The sequence below is a fragment of the Bombina bombina genome, chromosome 7 (genome assembly GCF_027579735.1).
Source record: "Bombina bombina isolate aBomBom1 chromosome 7, aBomBom1.pri, whole genome shotgun sequence".
NCBI lineage: Eukaryota > Metazoa > Chordata > Amphibia > Anura > Bombinatoridae > Bombina > Bombina bombina.
The window spans coordinates 170,695,315-170,717,704 of NC_069505.1; the positions used below are offsets into that span (position 1 = coordinate 170,695,315).

At 39.3% G+C, this 22,390-nt stretch overlaps 1 protein-coding gene across 2 annotated transcripts in view; it reads left to right on the forward strand.

Annotated features, from left to right (window-relative positions):
• The window catches only part of EIF3M (eukaryotic translation initiation factor 3 subunit M), a 62,477-nt gene extending 42,233 nt beyond the window's left edge, over positions 1-20,244 (forward strand). For both annotated transcript variants that reach the window (XM_053720403.1, XM_053720404.1), the window contains 4 exons: positions 6,086-6,167; positions 17,077-17,220; positions 17,914-17,974; positions 18,404-20,244. In XM_053720403.1, coding sequence (XP_053576378.1) covers positions 6,086-6,167; positions 17,077-17,220; positions 17,914-17,974; positions 18,404-18,524 — 408 coding nt within the window. In that variant the 3' untranslated portion in view covers positions 18,525-20,244. The remainder of the gene's footprint in view (positions 1-6,085; positions 6,168-17,076; positions 17,221-17,913; positions 17,975-18,403) is intronic.
• Positions 20,245-22,390: the final 2,146 nt, after the last annotated feature.

Sequence of the window (22,390 nt, forward strand, 5' to 3'; positions counted from 1 at the left end):
ACAGAGGAAACTACTTGTTCATTATGTTTGAAAGCCATGGTGGAGCCCCATAGGAGAATGTGTACTAAATGTATTGATTTCACCTTAAACAGTAAAGATCAGTCTTTAACTATAAAAGAAATATCACCAGAAGATTCTGACGAGGGGGAAGTTATGCCGACTAACTCTCCCCACATGTCAGACCCTTCGCCTCCCGCTCAGGGGATGCACGCTAATATGGCGCCAATTACATCAGGGACGACCATAGCGATTACCTTGCAGGACATGGCTGCAATCATGAATAATACCCTGTCAGAGGTATTATCCAGGTTGCCTTAATTAAGAGGCAAGCGCGATTGCTCTGGGGTTAGGAGAAATACAGAGCGCGCAGATGCTGTAAGGGCCATGTCTGATACTGCGTCACAATATGCAGATCATGAGGACGGAGAGCTTCAGTCTGTGGGTGACATCTCTGATTCGGGGAATCCTGATTCAGAGATTTCTAAATTTAAGCTTGAGAACCTCCGTGTGTTGCTTGGGGAGGTATTAGCTGCTCTGAATGACTGTAACACAGTTGCAGTACCAGAGAAATTGTCTAGGCTGGATAAATACTATGCGGTACCGGTGTGTACTGATGTTTTTTCCTATACCTAAAAGGCTTACAGAAATTATTAGCAAGGAGTGGGATAGACCGGGTGTGCCTTTTTCCCCACCTCCTATATTTAGAAAAATGTTTCCAATAGACGCCACTACACAGGACTTATGGCAGACGGTCCCTAAGGTGGAGGGAGCAGTTTCTACTTTAGCAAAGCGTACTAATATCCCGGTTGAGGACAGTTGTGCTTTTTCAGATCCAATGGATAAAAAATTGGAGGGTTACCTTAAGAAAATGTTTATTCAACAGGGTTTTATTTTACAGCCCCATGCATGCATTGCGCCTGTCACGGCCGCGGCGGCATTCTGGTTTGAGGCCCTGGAAGAGGCCATCCATACAGCTCCATTGACTGAAATTATTGACAAGCTTAGAACGCTTAAGCTAGCTAACTCATTTGTTTCTGATGCCATTGTTCATTTGACTAAACTAACGGCTAAGAATTCCGGATTCGCCATCCAAGCGCGTAGGGCGCTATGGCTTAAATCCTGGTCAGCTGACGTGACTTTGAAGTCTAAATTACTCAACATTCCTTTCAAGGGGCAGACCTTATTCGGGCCTGGTTTGAAGAAAATTATTGCTGACATTACTGGAGGTAAGGGTCACACCCTTCCTCAGGAATTTTCGTGCCTTTCGAAATTTCAAGGCAGGTGCAGCATCAACTTCCTCCGCTTCAAAACAAGAGGGAACTTTTGCTCAATCTAAGCAGGCCTGGAAACCTAACCAGTCCTGGAACAAAGGCAAGCAGGTCAGAAAGCCTGCTGCTGCCTCTAAGACAGCATGAAGGAACGGCCCCCTATCCGGCGACGGATCTAGTAGGGGGCAGACTTTCTCTCTTCGCCCAGGCATGGGCAAGAGATGTTCAGGATCCCTGGGCGTTGGCGATCATATCTCAGGGATATCTTCTGGACTTCAAAGCTTCCCCTCCACATGGGAGATTTCATCTTTCAAGGTTATCTGCAAATCAGATAGAGGCATTCCTACGCTGTGTGCAAGACCTCCCAGTTATGGGAGTGATCCATCCAGTTCTGCGGACGGAACAAGGACAGGGTTTTTATTCGAATCTGTGGTTCCCAAAAAAGAGGGAACCTTCAGACCAATTTTGGATCTAAAGATCTTAAACAAATTCCTCAGAGTTCCATCTTTCAAAATGGAAACTATTCGGACCATCCTACCCATGATCCAAGAAGGTCAGTACATGACCACAGTGGACTTAAAGGATGCCTACCTTCACATACCGATTCACAAAGATCATCATCGGTTTCTAAGGTTTGCCTTTCTAGACAGGCATTACCAATTTGTAGCTCTTCCCTTCGGGTTGGCTACAGCCCCGAGAATCTTTACAAAGGTTCTGGGCTCACTTCTGGCGGTTCTAAGACCGCGAGGCATAGCGGTGGCTCCGTGTCTAGACGACATCCTGATACAGGCGTCAAGCTTTCAAGTTGCCAAGTCTCATACAGAGATAGTTCTGGCATTTCTGAGGTCGCACGGGTGGAAAGTGAACGAGGAAAAGAGTTCTCTATCCCCACTCGCAAGAGTCTCCTTCTTAGGGACTCTTATAGATTCTGTAGAAATGAAAATTTACCTGACGGAGTCCAGGTTATCAAAACTTCTAAATGCTTGCCGTGTTCTTCACTCCATTCCGCGCCCTTCGGTAGCTCAGTGTATGGAGGTAATCTGCTTAATGGTAGCGGCAATGGACATAGTGCCATTTGCGCGCCTTAATCTCAGACCGCTGCAATTATGCATGCTGAGTCAGTGGAATGGGGATTACACAGATTTGTCCCCTCTGCTAAATCTGGATCAAGAGACCAGAGATTCTCTTCTCTGGTGGTTGTCTCGGGTACACCTGTCCAAGGATATGACCTTTCGCAGGCCAGATTGGGCAATTGTAACAACAGATGCCAGCCTTCTAGGTTGGGGTGCAGTCTGGAATTCCCTGAAGGCACAGGGATCGTGGACTCAGGAGGAGAAACTCCTTCCAATAAATATTCTGGAGTTAAGAGCGTTATTCAATGCTCTTCTGGCTTGGCCTCAGTTAGCAACACTGAGGTTCATCAGATTTCAGTCGGACAACATCACGACTGTTGCTTACATCAACCATCAAGGGGGAACCAGGAGTTCCCTAGCGATGTTAGAAGTCTCAAATATAATTCGCTGGGCAGAGTACCACTCTTGCCACCTGTCAGCAATCCATATCCCAGGCGTGGAGAACTGGGAGGCGGATTTTCTAAGTCGTCAGACTTTCCATCCGGGGGAGTGGGAACTCCATCCGGAGGTGTTTGCTCAGTTGATTCATCGTTGGGGCAAACCAGAGTTGGATCTCATGACGTCTCGCCAGAACGCCAAGCTTCCTTGTTACGGATCCAGGTCCAGGGACCCAGAAGCGACGCTGATAGATGCTCTAGCAGCGCCTTGGTTCTTCAACCTGGCTTATGTGTTTCCACCGTTTCCTCTGCTCCCTCGACTGATAGCCAAAATCAAACAGGCGAGAGCATCAGTGATTCTGATAGCACCTGCGTGGCCACGCAGGACTTGGTATGCAGACCTAGTGGACATGTCATCCTTTCCACCATGGACTCTGCCTCTAAGACAGGACCTTCTGATACAAGGTCCTTTCAATCATCCAAATCTAATTTCTCTGAGACTGACTGCATGGAGATTGAACGCTTGATTCTATCAAAGCGTGGCTTCTCCGAGTCAGTCATTGATACTTTAATACAGGCACGAAAGCCTGTTACCAGGAAAATCTACCACAAGATATGGAGTAAATATCTTTATTGGTTTGAATCCAAGAATTACTCATGGAGTAAGGTTAGGATTCCTAGAATATTGTCTTTTCTCCAAGAGGGCTTGGACAAAGGATTATCAGCTAGTTCCTTAAAGGGACAGATTTCTGCTCTGTCTATTCTTTTGCACAAGCGTCTGGCAGAGGTTCCAGACGTCCAGGCATTTTGCCAGGCTTTGCTTAGAATTAAGCCTGTGTTTAAACCTGTTGCTCCCCTGTGGAGCTTAAACTTGGTTCTTAAAGTTCTTCAAGGAGTTCCGTTGGAACCCCTTCATTCCATTGATATTAAACTTTTATCTTGGAAAGTTCTGTTTTTGATGGCTATTTCCTAGGCTCGGAGAGTCTCTGAGCTATCTGCCTTACAATGTGATTCTCCTTATCTGATTTTTCATGCAGATAAGGTAGTCCTGTGTACCAAACCTGGATTTTTACCTAAGGTGGTTTCTAACAAGAATATCAATCAAGAGATTGTTGTTCCATCATTGTGTCCTAATCCTTCTTCAAAGAAGGAACGTCTTTTACATAATCTGGACGTAGTCCGTGCCTTGAAGTTTTACTTACAAGCTACTAAAGATTTTCGTCAAACATCTACCCTGTTTGTCGTTTACTCTGGACAGAGGAGAGGTCAAAAAGCTTCGGCAACCTCTCTTTCCTTTTGGCTTCGGAGCATAATACGCCTAGCCTATGAGACTGCTGGACAGCAGCCCCCTGAAAGGATTACAGCTCATGCTACTAGAGCTGTGGCTTCCACCTGGGCCTTTAAAAATGAGGCCTCTGTTGAACAGATTTGCAAGGCCGCGACTTGGTCTTCGCTTCACACTTTTTCCAAATTTTACAAATTTGATACTTTTGCTTCTTCGGAGGCTGTTTTTGGGAGAAAGGTTCTTCAGGCAGTGGTTCCTTCCGCTTAATCCTGCCTTGTCCCTCCCATCATCCGTGTACTTTAGCATTGGTATTGGTATCCCATAAGTAATGGATTATCCGTGGACTGGATACACTTAACAAGAGAAAACATAATTTATGCTTACCTGATAAATTTATTTCTCTTGTAGTGTATCCAGTCCACGGCCCGCCCTGTCCTTTTAAGGCAGGTCTAAATTTTAATTAAACTACAGTCACCACTGCACCCTATGGTTTCTCCTTTCTCTGTTTGTTTTCGGTCGAATGACTGGATATGACAGTTAGGGGAGGAGCTATGTAGCAGCTCTGCTGTGGGTGATCCTCTTGCAACTTCCTGTTGGGAAGGAGAATATCCCATAAGTAATGGATGATCCGTGGACTGGATACACTACAAGAGAAATAAATTTATCAGGTAAGCATAAATTATGTTTTTTATCCTGTCCTTATTTTTATTTATTTTTTATTTATTACTCGTGGACACCACAGCTTTACTATTAGTTCCCAGGAGTAATGGATCGCAGACTTTCATTTCCTGTATGAAAGAAAATATAATTTAGGATTACCAGATAAATACATTTTTAATGGTGATGAGAGTCCAAGAGAACCCACCCTGTTTTTTGGGGGTTGGTTTTATTTTTGCTCACATCTTCTTTCCTTGTTCCTATTTCTTTTCCTACCTCTTTGGCATGGCTATACGTGAGACGTGAGCATTTCCACTGCGGCGAGAGGAGTTTTATAGAGCTCTGGGTTTGGGAATCTTTGCTTCTTCCTGGTGGCAGGGAAGAGTAATTCCCATGAATTAAATGAAAATGGATTGTGGACTCTCCACCATGAACGTAATTAATTTATCAGGTAAATATAAATGTATATTTTTTTGTTGCTTTTATGGAGGAGCTACAGTGTTTTTTTTTTGTTTTGTTTTTTAAAGTCCAGAGCATCCTATAGGTCAGTGCAAATCCTAATGCAAAGCCCTACATATGAAGTATGTTTTTAGTGGTGTGTACTGTCTTTATGGGGTAGAAACACCTTTTGGAGCCACTAGCCCCTCTTAAATACTTGCAATCAGCAACTATGCACTAATACAGTCATGCCCTTCTATAATGCGTGTGGGCAAGATATGAACTCTGTGGGCAAGTAAAGCCTATGGAATGCATGAACATTAGAGCAGCATGTAAAACCTTATTTAAAGGTGGGCATTACTTATTGGGGTAATTAACCCCGCAGCTGCAACACATTTGTCACAGCCAAGCTACTCCAGGTGGGCAAGTGACTTAGTTCAGTGAGTGCAAGGATTAAAAAGAAAACGCTTGTCTGTGCTAGATTTAGAGTGACCAAAAACATGCGCCCCCCCTGTGCACTCCCATACAATATGCAAAGTTCAGTTTGAACACCAACTTTCCATTTTGCTCCATTTTCTCGTTATCCTTTGTTGAAGGAACAGCAATGTACTACTGGGGGTAGCGGAACACATTGCTAAGCCAATGACAAGAGGAATTTGTGTGCACCCACCAATCAGCAGCTAGCTCCAAATTTGTGAGCTTATTTTAATACTTTGAAAAAAAATCTCCATTTAAAATATTTTAAGATTGTTATGCAACTGTTTTTAAGATGTTACATTTTTATAGGATAATTTAAACATTTAATGGACTTAAAATTGATAAGGGTTTATTGTTAAAGGTATATCAAACTCAAAATGAAATCCTCAATAAAATATTTGCTTGTAATATAAAATAATAATCATTATCAATTTATTATTTTTCTTCTAGCTTTTGACAATATTTGTTAGTGCCAAATTGTCTGCTTACGTCAGATTTTACCAGAATAACAAAGACTTCATTGATTCATTGGGTAAGCAACATCATAATACTAAGTATATAATCATTTGTGCGTGATAGTCCTAGTTTAAGCATACCTATTAAAGGGACAGTAAAGTCAAAATTAAACTTTCATGATTCAGACAGAGCTTGCAATTTTAAATAACTTTCCAATTTACTTTTACCATCAAATTTGCTTTGTTTCTTGGTATCTTTTATTGAAGAGTAAAACTAGGTAGGCTCATAAGAGCTTAGGAGTGTGCACGTGTCTTATTACTCTATGGCAGCAGTGCTTTGCAATATTATTTGTAGCTTTGTCATACAATGTTGCAAAACACGTGCACACTCCTAAGCTCTTATGAGCCTACCTTGTTTTACTCTTCAATAAAAGATACCAAGACAACGAGGCAAATTTGATAACAGAAGTAAATTGGAAAGTTGTTTAAAATTGCATGCTCTGTCCGAATCATGAGTTTTAATTTTGACTTTACTGTCCCTTTAATTCAGCCACTAAATTACACTAGTTTTATTTTACAACAGTTTTATATATGTGGTTATATTGTATTTCATACTCTCTCCCTTTCTAATCCTAAAACTTGCTAAATCCCTTTGAGATCATCTAAGGAACATCGGACATATTTAGCCCTTCCTTACATGTGATACAACTAAAGCACACGTCCACTCATTCATTTTTTTTATTTTTATTTTCACCTTTGTATACTACAATCTTTATCTTCCTTCACACGATCTGTATTGTGCCTCTGCCAGACTCACTCTCCACTTATGTGTTGTCCTATGCTGTCCATTTGTATACTTATGTGTCCTTCACAATCCAATTCAAAATCCTTATTTGAACTCAAAGGGGCAGTAAACACCTTGAGATTTTTAGTTATGTCTAATGACACAACTGTGCAATATACATTCATTATTTAACATTCTATTAATTTAACTCTAATGCTTTTTATGCAGTTCTGGTGCCTTTTAATAAGAGTGGCTATGAGTACCGCTGAGTCAGAGTTAAAACCAATAGAGAGAGTACTATAATTCAGAGCTTGGGAAATTCTGGAGCCAGTGAGCAACGACTGCTAGTACTTTTCCTTCATTGCTAAATATTTGGATTATTTTATACATATATTTTAGCAAAACCCTTGCTTCACTCCTTGTTTTTTTAAGTTATATAGCTAGCTTGTCATTTTTCGAACTGGCTATTAAATTTTTAAAATCCTTTTATATGTGTACTTCAGCCTATGCAAAAGATCAGAAATGCTAATTCGAAGGAGTAAATTTCACAGCAACGTTGTGAAATGAGTTCTGTTAAATTGCTGAGTGTGAGATTAAGTAGGGGCCTGTGTATTTATGCTGTGCGTATAGTGTGGGAGAGTAAACTCTATGTCAACAGAGAAAAATATATAACAAGTAGCTTAAACTGCAACTACATGTGACCATATTATAAACTTTGTAATCCAGTCTGTTCCTGTTAATTTGTTTCATCGCATGACTCCGTGTGATGGAATGTTAATGTCAGCATCCCCTTTATTTACACACGCAGGATAAGGGAGTAGTCATTAACACTCCGACACTCCCCCAATCATGTGTAATTGACTGTTTCAAAGGAGCATAGGTCTATAAGCTATTGCATGCATTAAAATTACATTTTCCATATTGCATTTTTTCCCTTTAGTCTGGGGGTCAGAGTCAATGCCAGGCATGTTCAATGATGCATTTCTTCTATTTTGTCATACAGCTCTGAGTGCTACAAAAGTACATACGCTTTCGTAAAGATAAAGGAAAAGTACATTAGAAAATGTAACTGCAATATTGAATAATAATGTAGACTAACTCCCATAGTTATCTCTTGCAGTAATATTGTCTAAACAATTATGTAACTAGAACTATTCTAAAAAAAAACCAGCAAAACCCTCTTTGATAAGACATATTGACTGGCATCCACTCCTCCTCTTAAAGTCAAATGATCTATTGTGCATAAGAAAGATCAGTAATTAAACTTTTTAAAATATGCTGTTGTACATCAAACGGTTTGCTTAATGCAGTGTGGATTGGTATTTAATCTTAGTATTGCTCACCGATTGATAAGGACAATTCAGTTGCCTTATGCAGTATTGTAGAAACCAGAAGTAACATTTTAGGAACCTTGGCTCCCTGGCACCTGAATTTATGCAAGTCCTTCTCCGCTTTTAGACTCTGTGACTTATTAATGTGCTATTGGCCTTTATCAACCTTTAAGTCACCTAAAATGTTTAGTTCCAAACACTACAGTGGCACAGAAGATCCGTAGGATGATTGCTTGTTTAGGAAGAGGCAGCACAAAAGCAAGGCTTTACTAGTTAGGCCTCATCTTGAATAGTTGTGCAGAAACTATTTCTAGAATGACCAATATTAACTGAACACTGTTTAAAGCAGGAAACATTCCGTGACACAAACATATTGGAGCATAGAACAGGGAGAGGCAATTATTATTATAAAATAAGTATATTAAGGCATTTTTCAAAGGTTTTGGTAAGGTTTAGTGAAATTTAGGGAGAACGTTTTCACATACCGCACAATACCAGGACAAAATGTTATTGTTACACAAATTACTCTTCAGCTTGTAACACTCCAACTTAAAGGTACAGTCTACAATAGAATTTTTATTGTTTTAAAAGATAGATAATCCCTTTATTACCCATTCCCCAGTTTTGCATAACCAACACCGTTATATTAATAGTTTTTTTACCTCTGTGATTGCCTTGTATCTAAGTCTCTTCTGATAGCCCCCTGATCACATGACTTATTTATTGATTTGCATTTAGTACTATGTTGTGCTAAATCTTAAATAACTCCCCAGGCTTGAACACAATGTTATTACATGAACTAGCAGTCTCCTGTTGTGAAAAGCAAATACAAAAGCATGTGATTAAGAGGCTGTCAATAGTGGCGTAGCAACAGGCAGAAACTTAGAGGTTTAAAGGTTATAAAGTATATTAATCTAGCAACGTTGGTTGTGCAAAGCTGGGGAATGGGTAGTAAAGATGTTATCTATCTTTTTAAACAATAACAATTTTTGTGTAGGCTGTCCCTTTAAGACCATGTTAAAAAAAATTATTCATGAAATAGATTCCCTACAGTGGTGGTAAATATAAATGCTTAAAGGGGCATGAGACGCATACTAAGTGAATGTGAGAATGTTTTGAATGCATTAACTCTCCTCCTACTGCAATTGTTAGGCAAGCAGCTGATAAGAGTTTATAGAAGCGCCCTTTCAAATGAGTTAGTCTCTGTCACCATTCCCTGGGAGGTTGATTTATGTTACTTAAATATCAGGCAAGTATAAATGGTTTTTAAAACTAACAGCATCTTTGCTGCAGTTGTCTTTTATAGGCAAAATCCACCAACCATTTGCCTTATTTGGAGAAAAAAATTTGGACTTTAGTCTGCAGGCAACAAGGCTACACATTGGCCTATATTTAACAAGGTCTGGCGGACCTGATCCAGATCAGGTCCGCCAGACCTCGCTGAATATGGAGAGCTATACGCTCTCCGTATTCAGCATTGCACCAGCAGTTCACAAGAGCTGCTGGTGCAACGCTGCCCCCTGCTGACTCGCGGCCAATCAGCCGCCAGCAGGGAGCTGTCAATCAACCCAATCGTACTCAATCGGGTTGAATTGCGGCGATGTCTGTCCGCCTGCTCAGAGCAGGCGGACAGGGTTATGGAGCAGCGGTCTTTATTTAACTACGGAGCTAGTTAAATGGGCCCCATAGTCTTAATGTTATCATCAGTTAAATCCAATTAGGGAAAGATATGCAGCAGTGTTAGCTTTGAGAAGTCAGTGCATTTCAAGTTCTAAAAATTACAAAACCCTCAATAAAAATACAGTTGTTTCATTATGTATAACTTAAAGGGACATGCATCCCAATGTTTTTCTTTCATGATTCAGCTAGAGCATATGATTTTAAACAACTTTCCAATTTATTTTTTCTATTTCATTTGTTTTGTACTCTTGATATCCTTTATTGAAAAGGATACCTAGGTAGACGTAGGAGCTGCTGATTGGTGCCTGCACATATACTCCTCATCTTATTGGCTAACTCAGAGTTCAGCTAGATCCCAGTAGTGCGTTGCTGCTGCTTCAACAAAGGATACCAAGAGAATTAAGCAAATTAGATAATAGAATTCAATTGGAAAGCAGTTTAAAATGTTATGCTCTGTCTGAATCGCAAAAGAAAAATTTGGGGTTTTGTGTCCCTTTAACATCTATAAAAAAAGTTTTTTTGTTGTTTTTTTTTTCCCTGTCCCTTTTAAAGAGAACATTTTTATAGTATTATGCTTACACTTCAGAAGGAAATATGGCTGGTTTTATCTGCCTTCAGCAACTGTTTCTGTGCAGTCAGGAAATGTAAGTTTTCAACACTTCAGTATCCATTATCTTATTTGCTAAATAGCTCACACAGCTGTATTACCTGATACAGGTACATATTCCCAAATCCGGTATTCCAATATCCATACTTTCATGCATTCTGAAATCCAACCCTTTTCCGGTCCCAATCAGTTTGGATAAAGTAGTAACACGCCTGATAAAAGTTCAGCACAGGGATATAATTTAAAGGGTCAGTCTACTCCAAAATTATTGTTGTTAAAATAGATATAGATATAGATAGATATAGATGGAGAGATAGATAGATCATTGATTTTTGGGGTGTGGAGCTGCACTCTGTTTGTTTTCTTGTTACTGACATTGACAAAGGCACAATGTAGTGCCGAAACGTTTGTCTTTTTGAAATAAATTCATATGTTTTATTATAAAGTCCAGTGAGTGCCTGCTGTTTGGAAGTACTTAGATAGATATATATAGATATATATAGATATATAGATAGATAATCCCTTTATAACCTATTCTCAGTTTTGTATAACACTTTTATATTAATACACTTTTTTTTTTAACTCTGTGATTACCTTTTATCTAAGCCTCTGCTTACTGCCCCTTATCTAAGGGCTTTTTACAGACTTTCAGTTTAGATAATTAGGGCTGCCTCGCGAATAACTCCACAGGATTGAGCACAATGTTATATATATGGCATGCACAAACTAGCATTGTCTAGCTGTCAAAAGCTAAAAAAAATACTGAGATAATAGGCAGCCTGTAGTGGCTTAGAAACAGACAGAAATTTAGAGGTTTAAATATTATAAAGTATATTAATATAGCAAAGCTATGGAATGGGTAGTAAAGGTGTTCTCTATATGTTTAAACAATACACATTTTTGAGTAGACTGTCCCTTTAAAGCATAACTGTTTCTAATAGTACAGGGAAACTGCCTTTTTCTCTTGTAAGGTGTATCCAGTCCACGGATCATCCATTACTTGTGGGATATTCTCATTCCCAACAGGAAGTTGCAAGAGGACACCCACAGCAGAGCTGCTATATAGCTCCTCCCCTAACTGCCATACCCAGTCATTCTCTTGCAACTCTCAACATGCATGGAGGTAGTAAGAGAGAGTGGTGAAATATAGTTAGTTTTTTATCTTCAATCAAAAGTTTATTTTAAATGGTACCGGAGTTGTACTATTTTATCCCAGGCAGTAAATAGAAGAAGAATCTGCCTGAGTTTTCTATGATCTTAGCAGGTTGTAACTAAGATCCATTGCTGTTCTCACATATGTCTGAGGAGAGAGGTAACTTCAGCGGGAGAATGGCGTGCAGGTTACTCTGCTGTGAGGTATGTGCAGTTACAATTTTTTCTAGAAATGGAAAATGCTAGAAAATGCTGCTGATAACGGATTAATGTAAGTTAAGCCTGAATACAGTGATTTAATAGCGACTGGTATCATGCTTACTCTCAGGGGTAATACCCTTATAAAATTGCAATATAAAACGTTTGCTGGCATGTTTAATCATTTTTATATATGCTTTGGTGATAAAACTTTATTGGGGCTTAGTTTTTTCCACATGGCTGGCTTAAATTTTGCCTAGAAACAGTTTCCTGAGGCTTTCCACTGTTGTAGTATAAAAGTTACAGTTGTTGCAGTTAAAATTACAAACTGTGACATCCAGCTTCCCTCAGGAGTCCCCTGTATGCTATAGGACATCTCTAAAGGGCTCAAAGGCTTTCCAAAGTCGTTTATTGGAGAAGGTAGGGCCACAGCAGGCTGTGGTAGTTTGTTGTGTCTGTTAAAAAACGTCTATCGTTTTTTTTTTTTTTGGGAGGCAAAGGTCATGCCCTTCCTCAGGACAGGTCCAAATCAAGGGCCAAACAGTCTAATTTTCGTGCCTTTCGAAACTTCAAGGCAAGTGCGGCATCAACTTCCTCTAATGCAAACAAGAGGGAACTTTTGCTCAGTCCAAGACGGTCTGGAGACCAAACCAGACCTTGGACAAAGGTAAGCAGGCCAAAAAGCCTGCTGCTGCCTCTAAGACGGCATGAAGGAACAGCACCCTATCCGGTAACAGATCTAGTAGGGGGCAGACTTTCGCTCTTCACCCAGGCGTGGGCAAGAGATGTCCAGGATCCCTGGGTGTTGGAAATTATATCACGGGGATATCTTCTGGACTTCAAAGCTTCCCCCCCAAAAGGGAGATTTCACCTTTCACAATTATCTGCAAACCAGATAAAGAGAGGCATTCTTACACTGTGTACGAGACCTCCTAGTTATGGGAGTGATCCATCCAGTTCCAAAGGAGGAACAGGGACAGGGTTTTTACTCAAATCTGTTTGTGGTTCCCAAAAAAGAGGGAACCTTCAGACCAATTTTGGATCTAAAGATCTTAAACAAATTCCTCAGAGTTCCATCATTCAAGATGGAAACTATTCGTACCATCCTACCTATGATCCAGGAGGGTCAATATATGACTACAGTGGATTTAAAGGATGCTTATCTTCACATTCCGATAACAAAGATCATCATCGGTTTATCAGGTTTGCCTTTCTAGACAGGCATTACCAGTTTGTAGCTCTTCCCTTTGGATTAGCTACAGCCCCAAGAATCTTTACGAAGGTTCTAGGGTCGCTTCTGGCGGTCCTAAGGCTGCGGGGCATAGCTGTGGCCCCTTATTTAGACGACATCCTGATACAGGCGTCAAACTTCCAAATTGCCAAGTCTCATACGGACATAGTACTGGCATTTCTGAGATCGCATGGGTGGAAAGTGAACGAGGAAAAGAGTTCTCTATCCCCACTCACAAGAGTTTCCTTCCCAGGGACTCTGATAGATTCTGTAGAAATGAAAATTTACCTGACGGAGTCCAGGTTATCAAAGCTTCTAAATTCCTGCCGTGTTCTTTATTCCATTCCGCGCCCTTCGGTGGCTCAGTGCGTGGAAGTAATCGGCTTAATGGTAGCGGCAATGGACATAGTGCCGTTTGCACGCCTACATCTCAGACCGCTGCAACTATGCATGCTCAGTCAGTGGAACGGGGATTACACAGATTTGTCCCCTCTACTAAATCTGGATCAAGAGACCAGGGATTCTCTTCTCTGGTGGCTATCTAGGGTCCATTTGTCCAAAGGTGTATGACCTTTCGTAGGCCAGATTGGACAATTGTAACAGATGCCAGCCTTCTAGGTTGGGGTGCAGTCTGGAACTCCCTGAAGGCTCAGGGATCGTGGACTCAGGAGGAGACACTCCTTCCAATAAATATTCTGGAAGAGCGATATTCAATGCTCTTCAGGCTTGGCCTCAGTTAGCAACTCTGAGGTACATCAGATTTCAGTCGGACAACATCACGACTGTGGCTTACATCAACCATCAAGGGGGAACAAGAAGTTCCCTAGCGATGTTAGAAGTCTCATGGATAATTCGCTGGGCAAAGACTCACTCTTGCCACCTATTAGCTATCCATATTCCAGGTGTAGAGAACTGGGAGGCAGATTTTTTAAGTAGTCAGACTTTTCATCCGGGAGAGTGGGAACTCCATCCGGAGGTGTTTGCACAATTGATTCATCGTTGGGGCAAACCAGAACTGGATCTCATGGCGTCTCGCTAGAACGCCAAGCTTCCTTGTTACGGATACAGGTCCAGGGATCCCAATGCGACGCTAATAGATGCTCTAGCAGCACCCTGGTCTTTCAACCTGGCTTATGTATTTCCACTGTTTCCTCTGCTCCCTCGACTGATTGCCAAGGTCAAGCAGGAGAGAGCATCAGTGATTTTGATGGCGCCTGCATGGCCACGCAGGACCTGGTATGCAGATCTGGTGGACATGTCATCCTTTCCACCATGGACTCTGCCTCGGAGACAGGACCTTCTACTTTAGGGTCATTTCAACCATCCAAATCTAATTTCTCTGAGACTGACTGCCTGGAGATTGAACGGTTGATTTTTATCAAAGCGTGGCTTCTCCGAGTCAGTCATTGATACCTTAATACAGGCACGAAAGCCTGTCACCAGGAAAATTTACCATAAAATATGGCGTACATATCTTTATTGGTGTGAATCCAAGGGTTAGGATTCCCAGGATATTATCTTTTCTCCAAGATGGTTTGGAAAAAGGATTGTCAGCTAGTTCCTTAAAAGGACAGATTTCTGCTCTGTCTATTCTTTTGCACAAGCGTCTGGCAGATGTTCCAGACGTTCAGGCATTTTGTCAGGCTTTGGTTAGAATCAAGCCTGTGTTTAAACCTGTTGCTCCCCCATGGAGCTTAAATTTGGTTCTTAAGGTTCTTCAAAGAGTTCCGTTTGAACCTCTTCATTCCATTAATATCAAACTTTTATCTTGGAAAGTTCTGTTTTTGGTAGCTATTTCCTCGGCTCGTAGAGTCTCAGAGTTATCTGCTTTACAATGTGATTCTCCTTATCTGATCTTCCATACGGATAAGGTAGTCCTGCATACCAAACCTGGGTTTTTACCTAAGGTGGTATCTAACAAGAATATCAATCAAGAGATTGTTGTTCCATCCTTGTGTCCTAATCCTCCTTCAAAGAAGGAACGTCTATTACACAATCTGGACGTGGTTCATGCTTTAAAGTTTTACTTACAAGCTACTAAAGATTTTTGTCAAAAATCTGCTTTGTTTGTTGTCTACTCTGGACAGAGGAGAGGTCAAAAGGCTTCGGCAACCTCTCTTTCTTTTTGGCTAACGAGCATAATCCGCTTAGCCTATGAGACTGCTGGCCAGCAGCCTCCTGAAATGATTAAGGCTCATTCTACTAGAGCTGTGGCTTCCACTTGGGCCTTTAAAAATGAGGCTTCTGTTGAACAGATTTGCAAGGCGGCGACTTGGTCTTCGCTTCATACTTTTTCAAAATTCTACAAATTTGATACTTTTGCTTCTTCGGAGGCTGTTTTTGGGAGAGAGGTTTTACAGGCAGTGGTACCTTCCGTTTAAGTACCTGCCTTGTCCCTCCCTTCATCCGTGTACTTTAGCTTTGGTATTGGTATCCCACAAGTAATGGATGATCCGTGGACTGGATACACCTTACAAGAGAAAACACAATTTATGCTTACCTGATAAGTGTATTTCTCTTGTGGTGTATCCAGTCCACGGCCCGCCCTGTCATTTTAAGGCAGGTAATTTTTTCATTTAAACTACAGTCACCACTGCACCCTATGGTTTCTCCTTTCTCTGCTTGTTTTCGGTCGAATGACTGGATATGGCAGTCAGGGGAGGAGCTATATAGCAGCTCTGCTGTGGGTGTCCTCTTGCAACTTCCTGTTGGGAATGAGAATATCCCACAAGTAATGGATGATCCGTGGACTGGATACACCACAAGAGAAATACATTTATCAGGTAAGCATAAATTGTGTTTTTTTTTTGTTACATATACTTGTTTATCTCCTCACTGTACATTTAGTAAGGGAATCTTGTGTTTATTTTTCATTACTTTTATGAAGTGTTTTTGGTTTTCTATAAGAATACTTGTTTTTTCCTTATTTATAAAGGTGAGATGTCAAGCTGAGGGTTAGAGGTATTGCTAGAGTTGATGGGGAAAACCTATTAAACAATAAGTAACTTTTTTATCTTTATAAATAACCTGCATACCACCACTTCCTTGTATAGCATAAATTAGTACTTAACAGCCTTCTTTCTTAATTACCAATTAGAACCAGAGTAATGCCATTTTTGTCACCCACATCGCCCTCACGTGTTCTTGTTTTCGGGATACCTTTTATGAAAGTTAATTAGCCTCTTATTTGCTTTTGTTAACTAGGATAGTGTGTTAATTGATCTTAAGATAATTAGAAATATTTTAGGCTATTGACTATAGTACTTTTGACCACATATATTTGAATTGCAATTAGCATTTTAATTAAGTCATAATTAATGCAAATTAATTACCAGTGGAGTTGTAAATCCTTAAATGTTACCCTGTGAAAATGTGTTTCAAATAATGGCCTACATAGGCCAAGCAACAAGCATGAGCTGTGGCTCAGTAAAACTTGGTTTCGTATTCGAAATCCACCTTTTACACCATTCATTCATTCATTTATTTTTGTAATAGCTTATTTATCTTTTACTGGAAAACAGAAAGCAGTAGTGTATTCTAGTAATAATTTAAAGGTAGTTAAAAAAAAAAAATGTTTTAATTTGAACCTGTTCTTAAAATGGTCTAATTTTGATATGGTTGAACTGGAATACTTTATTTAGTAGCAGCTGAACCTTGTGCGTGTTTGTGGGGGGTTTTCGGTGTACTTTTTTACCATGTACGTCGCCAGTTGTTAAGGGTTTCCTTTTTTATAATAATGTGAACTGTGCTATTACACCCTCCCTTCTGGTCACTGGAAATAGCGCAGTCTCGCCACTTGCGCAAACCTCATAGGGTACATCGCTGGTCTTTAAGGGGTTAATACCATCTATGATTTTTATTTTCCCAACGTTCTGAAGTTAAAGGTGCTTCTGTCCTTGTGCAAGCAGAATATATATATTTTTTTAAGTAAGTGAATTAAAGAAATGATGTGGATCACATAACGTTTGATCATCTAAAACTTAAGGACTTATGTGGATTTCAGGTTTGTCCCATGAACAGAATATGGAGAAAATGAGACTTCTAACCTTCATGGGTATGGCAGTAGAAAACAAGGAAATTTTATTTGATACTATGCAACAAGAACTACAGATTGGGGCTGACGACGTGGAAGCATTTGTAATTGATGGTAAGTGTCTCTTACATGGTCATTAATCTGTACCTTACACATTTTAATTTGGAACAATCAATAGACCATGAAATGTAATTGTATGTATTTACTTGTGAATTTAAATGCGAATAGCACTAGAACATTTTGACTCTGACACAATTTTACATTAGATATTTTAGCAACAAAATATTTAATAGCACTTTATTTTTTTAAACTTTTTACTGTGCTTAACCCATTCAAAAGGTTTTAAATACATAGTTAAAGTTGTACCCCTCCGACACCCCAGTTGAGGATACAGATGAGCAAATTAAGTAAACATACATTTACTCCAACCCCTGACCATATGCTCATCTGCAGCTGTATTGGTGCAATTTAGCAGTAAACTGACTACATGGTTAACCCTTTTGAAGGCACTAAACACACAATAAAAGAAGGGAAATTATTTAAAAAGCAAATGCTGTAACAAAATAGAGCATTTTCCTTTTTACACTTGAATGCTCCTTTAAATAAATTGTTATGCAAATACAGTGCACTAAAACAGAACGTCTTTGCAGTTTTATTAGTCTGCATTAGTTTGTCTTAGCATATATATGAACTTTATTTTGCGAGTATTTTAATATATAACCTACCCTATATTTTGTTTGTGACCGTAATTTCATTTCTGTCTTTAATATCTGTTCCGGTAATTATGCTAATATATTTTAATTGCAGCTGTAAAAACAAAAATGATCAACTGCAAAATCGATCAGACACAAAAGAAAGTTGTTGTAAGGTAAGGCATTTAAAATTTCCAGAACACCTTGCAAAATAGTTTAGTGAATTGTTTTCATTAATTATTTTGTATAATATATATGCTTAATACTTTAGGGAGAATAAACAGTGGTTCCATCATCAGCCTGTAGTTAAATGCTCGCTATTTATCATAATTTTATTAAAGCCCAGACCTGAATGTGATTATCTTATTTAATGAAAGTGTCCTATTTTCCAGCACATTTCACTTAATGGCCCTAGTAGTGGCTTGAATGATAATTACATGCACGCTTGCAACTAATTCCAGAGAATGCTATTACCAAATGGGAATTCTGCTATACAAGTGAATAATCTTTTTATTTATTTATTTTTTCTTTTTACTTAGTGCTTCTATTTTTAAAGAAATGTATGTCGATGATTTTTTTTTCACTTAAAACATTTTATTTTATAGCCACAGCACACACAGAACCTTTGGTAAGCAGCAATGGCAACAGTTATATGACATTCTGAACACTTGGAAACAGAACTTAAACAAAGTGAAAAACAGTCTCCATAGTATTTCTGAAGCTTGAACATTTCACCAAACAGAAGACACAATCTGGACTCTTCACAACTATTGTCAGTTCTTCCCCCCAAACACTTCTATTAAGTTCATCAAAAAATCTATCTTAATTTGAAGAGGTTTGAAATTTTTGTATACCATCTAATATAAATAAGAAAATAAATAATGGTCTGAGTGTGTTCTTTTCTCTACTGCATAGTAAACAACGGAGCGTTCTGTTACAAAAAGACCTTTCCATGTGTTACTTTGCATATTGTAATAAAAGGACAACAATTGTTTGTTTGTAAATATGAAATACTCTGCTAATGTTGGAAACAAATGTAGCAGTGTTGCAGAACATTCATTGATACAACAATTCCTCTACCTATGTAGGGGCGTATTCCTCAACAACATTACTCTGTCCTGATTCAGATTTGCCTACCCTTAAAGGGACATGAAAACCCCAAGTTTTTCTTTCATTATTCAGATAGATAATATCATTTTTAAAAAGCTTCCAATTTACATTAGCAAATTTGCTTCATTGTCATGTTGTTCTTTGTTGAAGATATATCTAGATAGGTAGCGTGCACATCTGAAGCACTACAGGACAGGAAATAGTGCTGCCATCTAGTGCTCTTGCTTATGTATAACATTGTTGCAAAACTGCTGCCATATAGTGCTGCAGACACGTGCACACTCCTGAGCTTACATCCTTGCTTTTCAACAAAGAATAACAAGAACATTAAAGGGACGCTGAACCCAAATGTTTTTCTTTCATGATTCAGATAGTGCATGAAATTTTAAGCAACTTTCTAATTTACTCCTATTAAATTCTCTTCATTCTCTTTGTATCTTTATTTGAAATGCAAGAATGTAAGTTTAGATGCCGGCTCATTGTTGGTGAACAACCTGGGTTGTTCTTGCTGATTGTTGGATAAATTCATCCACCAATAAAAAAGTGCTGTCCAGAGTGCTGAACCAAAAAACCTTAAATGCCTTCTTTTTCAAATAAAGATAGCAAGAGAACAAAGGAAAATTGAAAATAGGAGTAAATTAGAAAGTTTCTCAAAATTGCTGCTCTATCTGAATCATGAAAGAAAAAAATGGGGTTCAGTGTCCCTTTAAGAAAATTTGATAATAGAAGTAAATTAGAAAGTTGTTTAAAATTGTATGTTCTATCTGAAGCGTGAAAGAAACATTTTGGGTGTTATGTCCCTTTAACTTACTGTGGGCTCATCACTTCCCCCTGTTTATAGTTTTCATCCAGTTTCCTTTTCTTTGACGGTTTCAATTTTTGGCCACTTAAAAACTTTTCAATTTTGTTTATCTGATCCTGAATCCGGCAGTGGGCAAAACCACTGCTTTCTTCCTGAAGTGTTGCGTCTGCTAATATGTTAGCGCGCTTCTCCCTGGGAGCCTGGTCAATCGGTTCTTGATAACCGGATGTACTCGGTATGGATAAAAGATTTGTGCTTGACAGAGATGAAGTGTTTAATTTTTCTTTCAAATCTGACTGTAAGAAAAATTTATAAAGATGAAAAGGAAAATAATTTTAGGTAACTTTGGCGGCAGTTATACTTTTCCATGTATAATTCTTGCAAATATGGTCTTATATATCTGGACAGTTTCCCAACAAATAAATTCAGCTTTTTTTTTTTTTACTACACACTAGTTTTGTGTTTTAATTTGTTTCTATAAACCATTGATTAGGCTTATGCATCTTTATCCTAAATAAATCATGCCATATATTATCTAGACTCTTGTTTCATTCAAATGCATTTTTATGTATAGTATGACCTATATATGTTGAAAGTGTTTATTTAAAACATTTTAAGGATAAAGACACTGAAAGGTTTAGGTCAGGGGTGTCCAAACTTTGCTCTCCAGAGGTTTTGGAACTACATTTCCGATGATGCTCAGCCAGCATTTTATCTAGCTGAGCATCATGGGAAATGTAGTTCCAAAACCTCTGGAGAGCAAAGTTTGGACACCCCTGGTTTAGGTGTTTGTGTTTTGTTATCTATTTAGACACTGAATTTTGTATAGTTTTTGAGTAGCAACATTATTGTGCTGTTGGCCCTTGTATTTAAACTTTTACACACTCCAAACCATTAATTATAAAGATTAAGGGGCTGAATTATCCAGATCCGAATGGAGCTTGATGGCCCCCCCCCCGGTTTCCGCGCGAGCCTTCAGGCTTGCCTCAAACAGCAGTTATGAAGCAGCGGTCTAAAGACTGCTGCTCCATAACTGGTCCACTGCCTCTGAGGCTGCGGTCTTTAATCCGCCCGATCCTATACAATAGGACTGATTGACACCCCCTGCTAGCGGCGAATCTGCAGGGGGTGGCATTGCACAAGCAGTTCTGGTAAACTGCTTGTGCAATGTTAAATGGCATTCAGCGATGTCTGTCGGACACGATACACTATAGCGTATCATGTTGGGACAGACATTGATAAATCAGCCCCTAAGACTTTTTCTGGCAATCTGTAGAGATTGGGAGGTAAAAATTAGAGATGAGCTTGCTACAATGCTGTGTGCATTACATATTGCTCTGTATCCAGTAGGTCTAAACCAGTGGTTTTCAAACTTTGAGGTTGGACTCCCCAGGTGGCACTAGAGCATATAAGGTGAAGGCACAGGAACAGTTTCTATACACACTATCCTGTGGAAACTGCAAACAGCAGATGACTTTGGAAAAACATAAAACATTTTTTAAAGGCCGACATTTACACTTGGTATGTCATGGTAGAATATGGCAAATGCTGTGATGTAGGTGGAAGAAAGGCACTGAAGTTGAAATTCTTCAGAGAAGCGCACTCTCAGGAATGAACAACCAGCTCAATCACTTGTTAGCTTGTTCTATAGCGATTTATCACCTGGGTGCTGCTTCTTTTTAGCCTATAATGTTTTTCACAGAGTAGAATTTTTTTAAGTATATCAGACTGCTCTCGCCTAATAAGGTCAGTCCAGCTCCGAAAATTCCAGGCAACCTCAAATCAAGAGGCTAGTGTCAGTAGAAAATATTGACCAAAAAGATGATTAAAAAAAAAACACCTCCAAACTGTAGTGTAGACAAAAATCACTAGAACAAATATTGTTTTACAAAGGAGTCCAAAATAATTACTTAGAAAACAGCAAGCCAGATTGATGAAGCCGATGTAGAGCTTGAATAGGGACTTGGATATGCATTGATCTTTAAGAGAAAATCGCATGGTGCAGTCTGCAAAGACTCGGAAATAAAACTCATAATTGAGAGAGAACTTTTTGAAAATTTGATTCTCCTGCCAAGCCTGTGAAAGATAAAGGTAATCTTTTAAAATACAGCTAAATGGGAAAATAGTTTCCATAAATGGGACCACTGAAATACCTTGAAGTCTTAAAATGGACAACGAAGTTCACAGAACCTATGCAAAAAGTCTGGGAGCTATAGTAAGTTCCAAGGAAAAGCCACAAACAGAGTTTTAGGAACTGCTGGAGGTCCTTGACGATAGGAATATGAAGGGAACCAACCTTCAAATTTGTCATGAACATAAATGAACCATGATGAGGGTACAATTGACCAAACAGAATCCATCTTAAAAGCAGGTACTCTGAGAAGCCTGTTAAAGTTTTGAGATTCAAAATAGGCCATGAAGTTTACCTCTCTCCTGGGACCTAAGAACTAATAAATTGTTGCTGCTTTAATAAAATCATATAGAGATTCCCCGTTCTTGTTATGAAGCACACCTACCTCCTCCCTGTTAACGCAGAAACCAGAATCAAGAAAAATAACTTCTGAATAGAAATAATGGCTGCTGCGGATTGAGAAAGAAAGCAGAGTGAGCACGCTGTGCATTGTTACCAATAGCGCACTAAAACAAGTAATAAAAACAAAGTTAAAGGGACAGTCAAGTA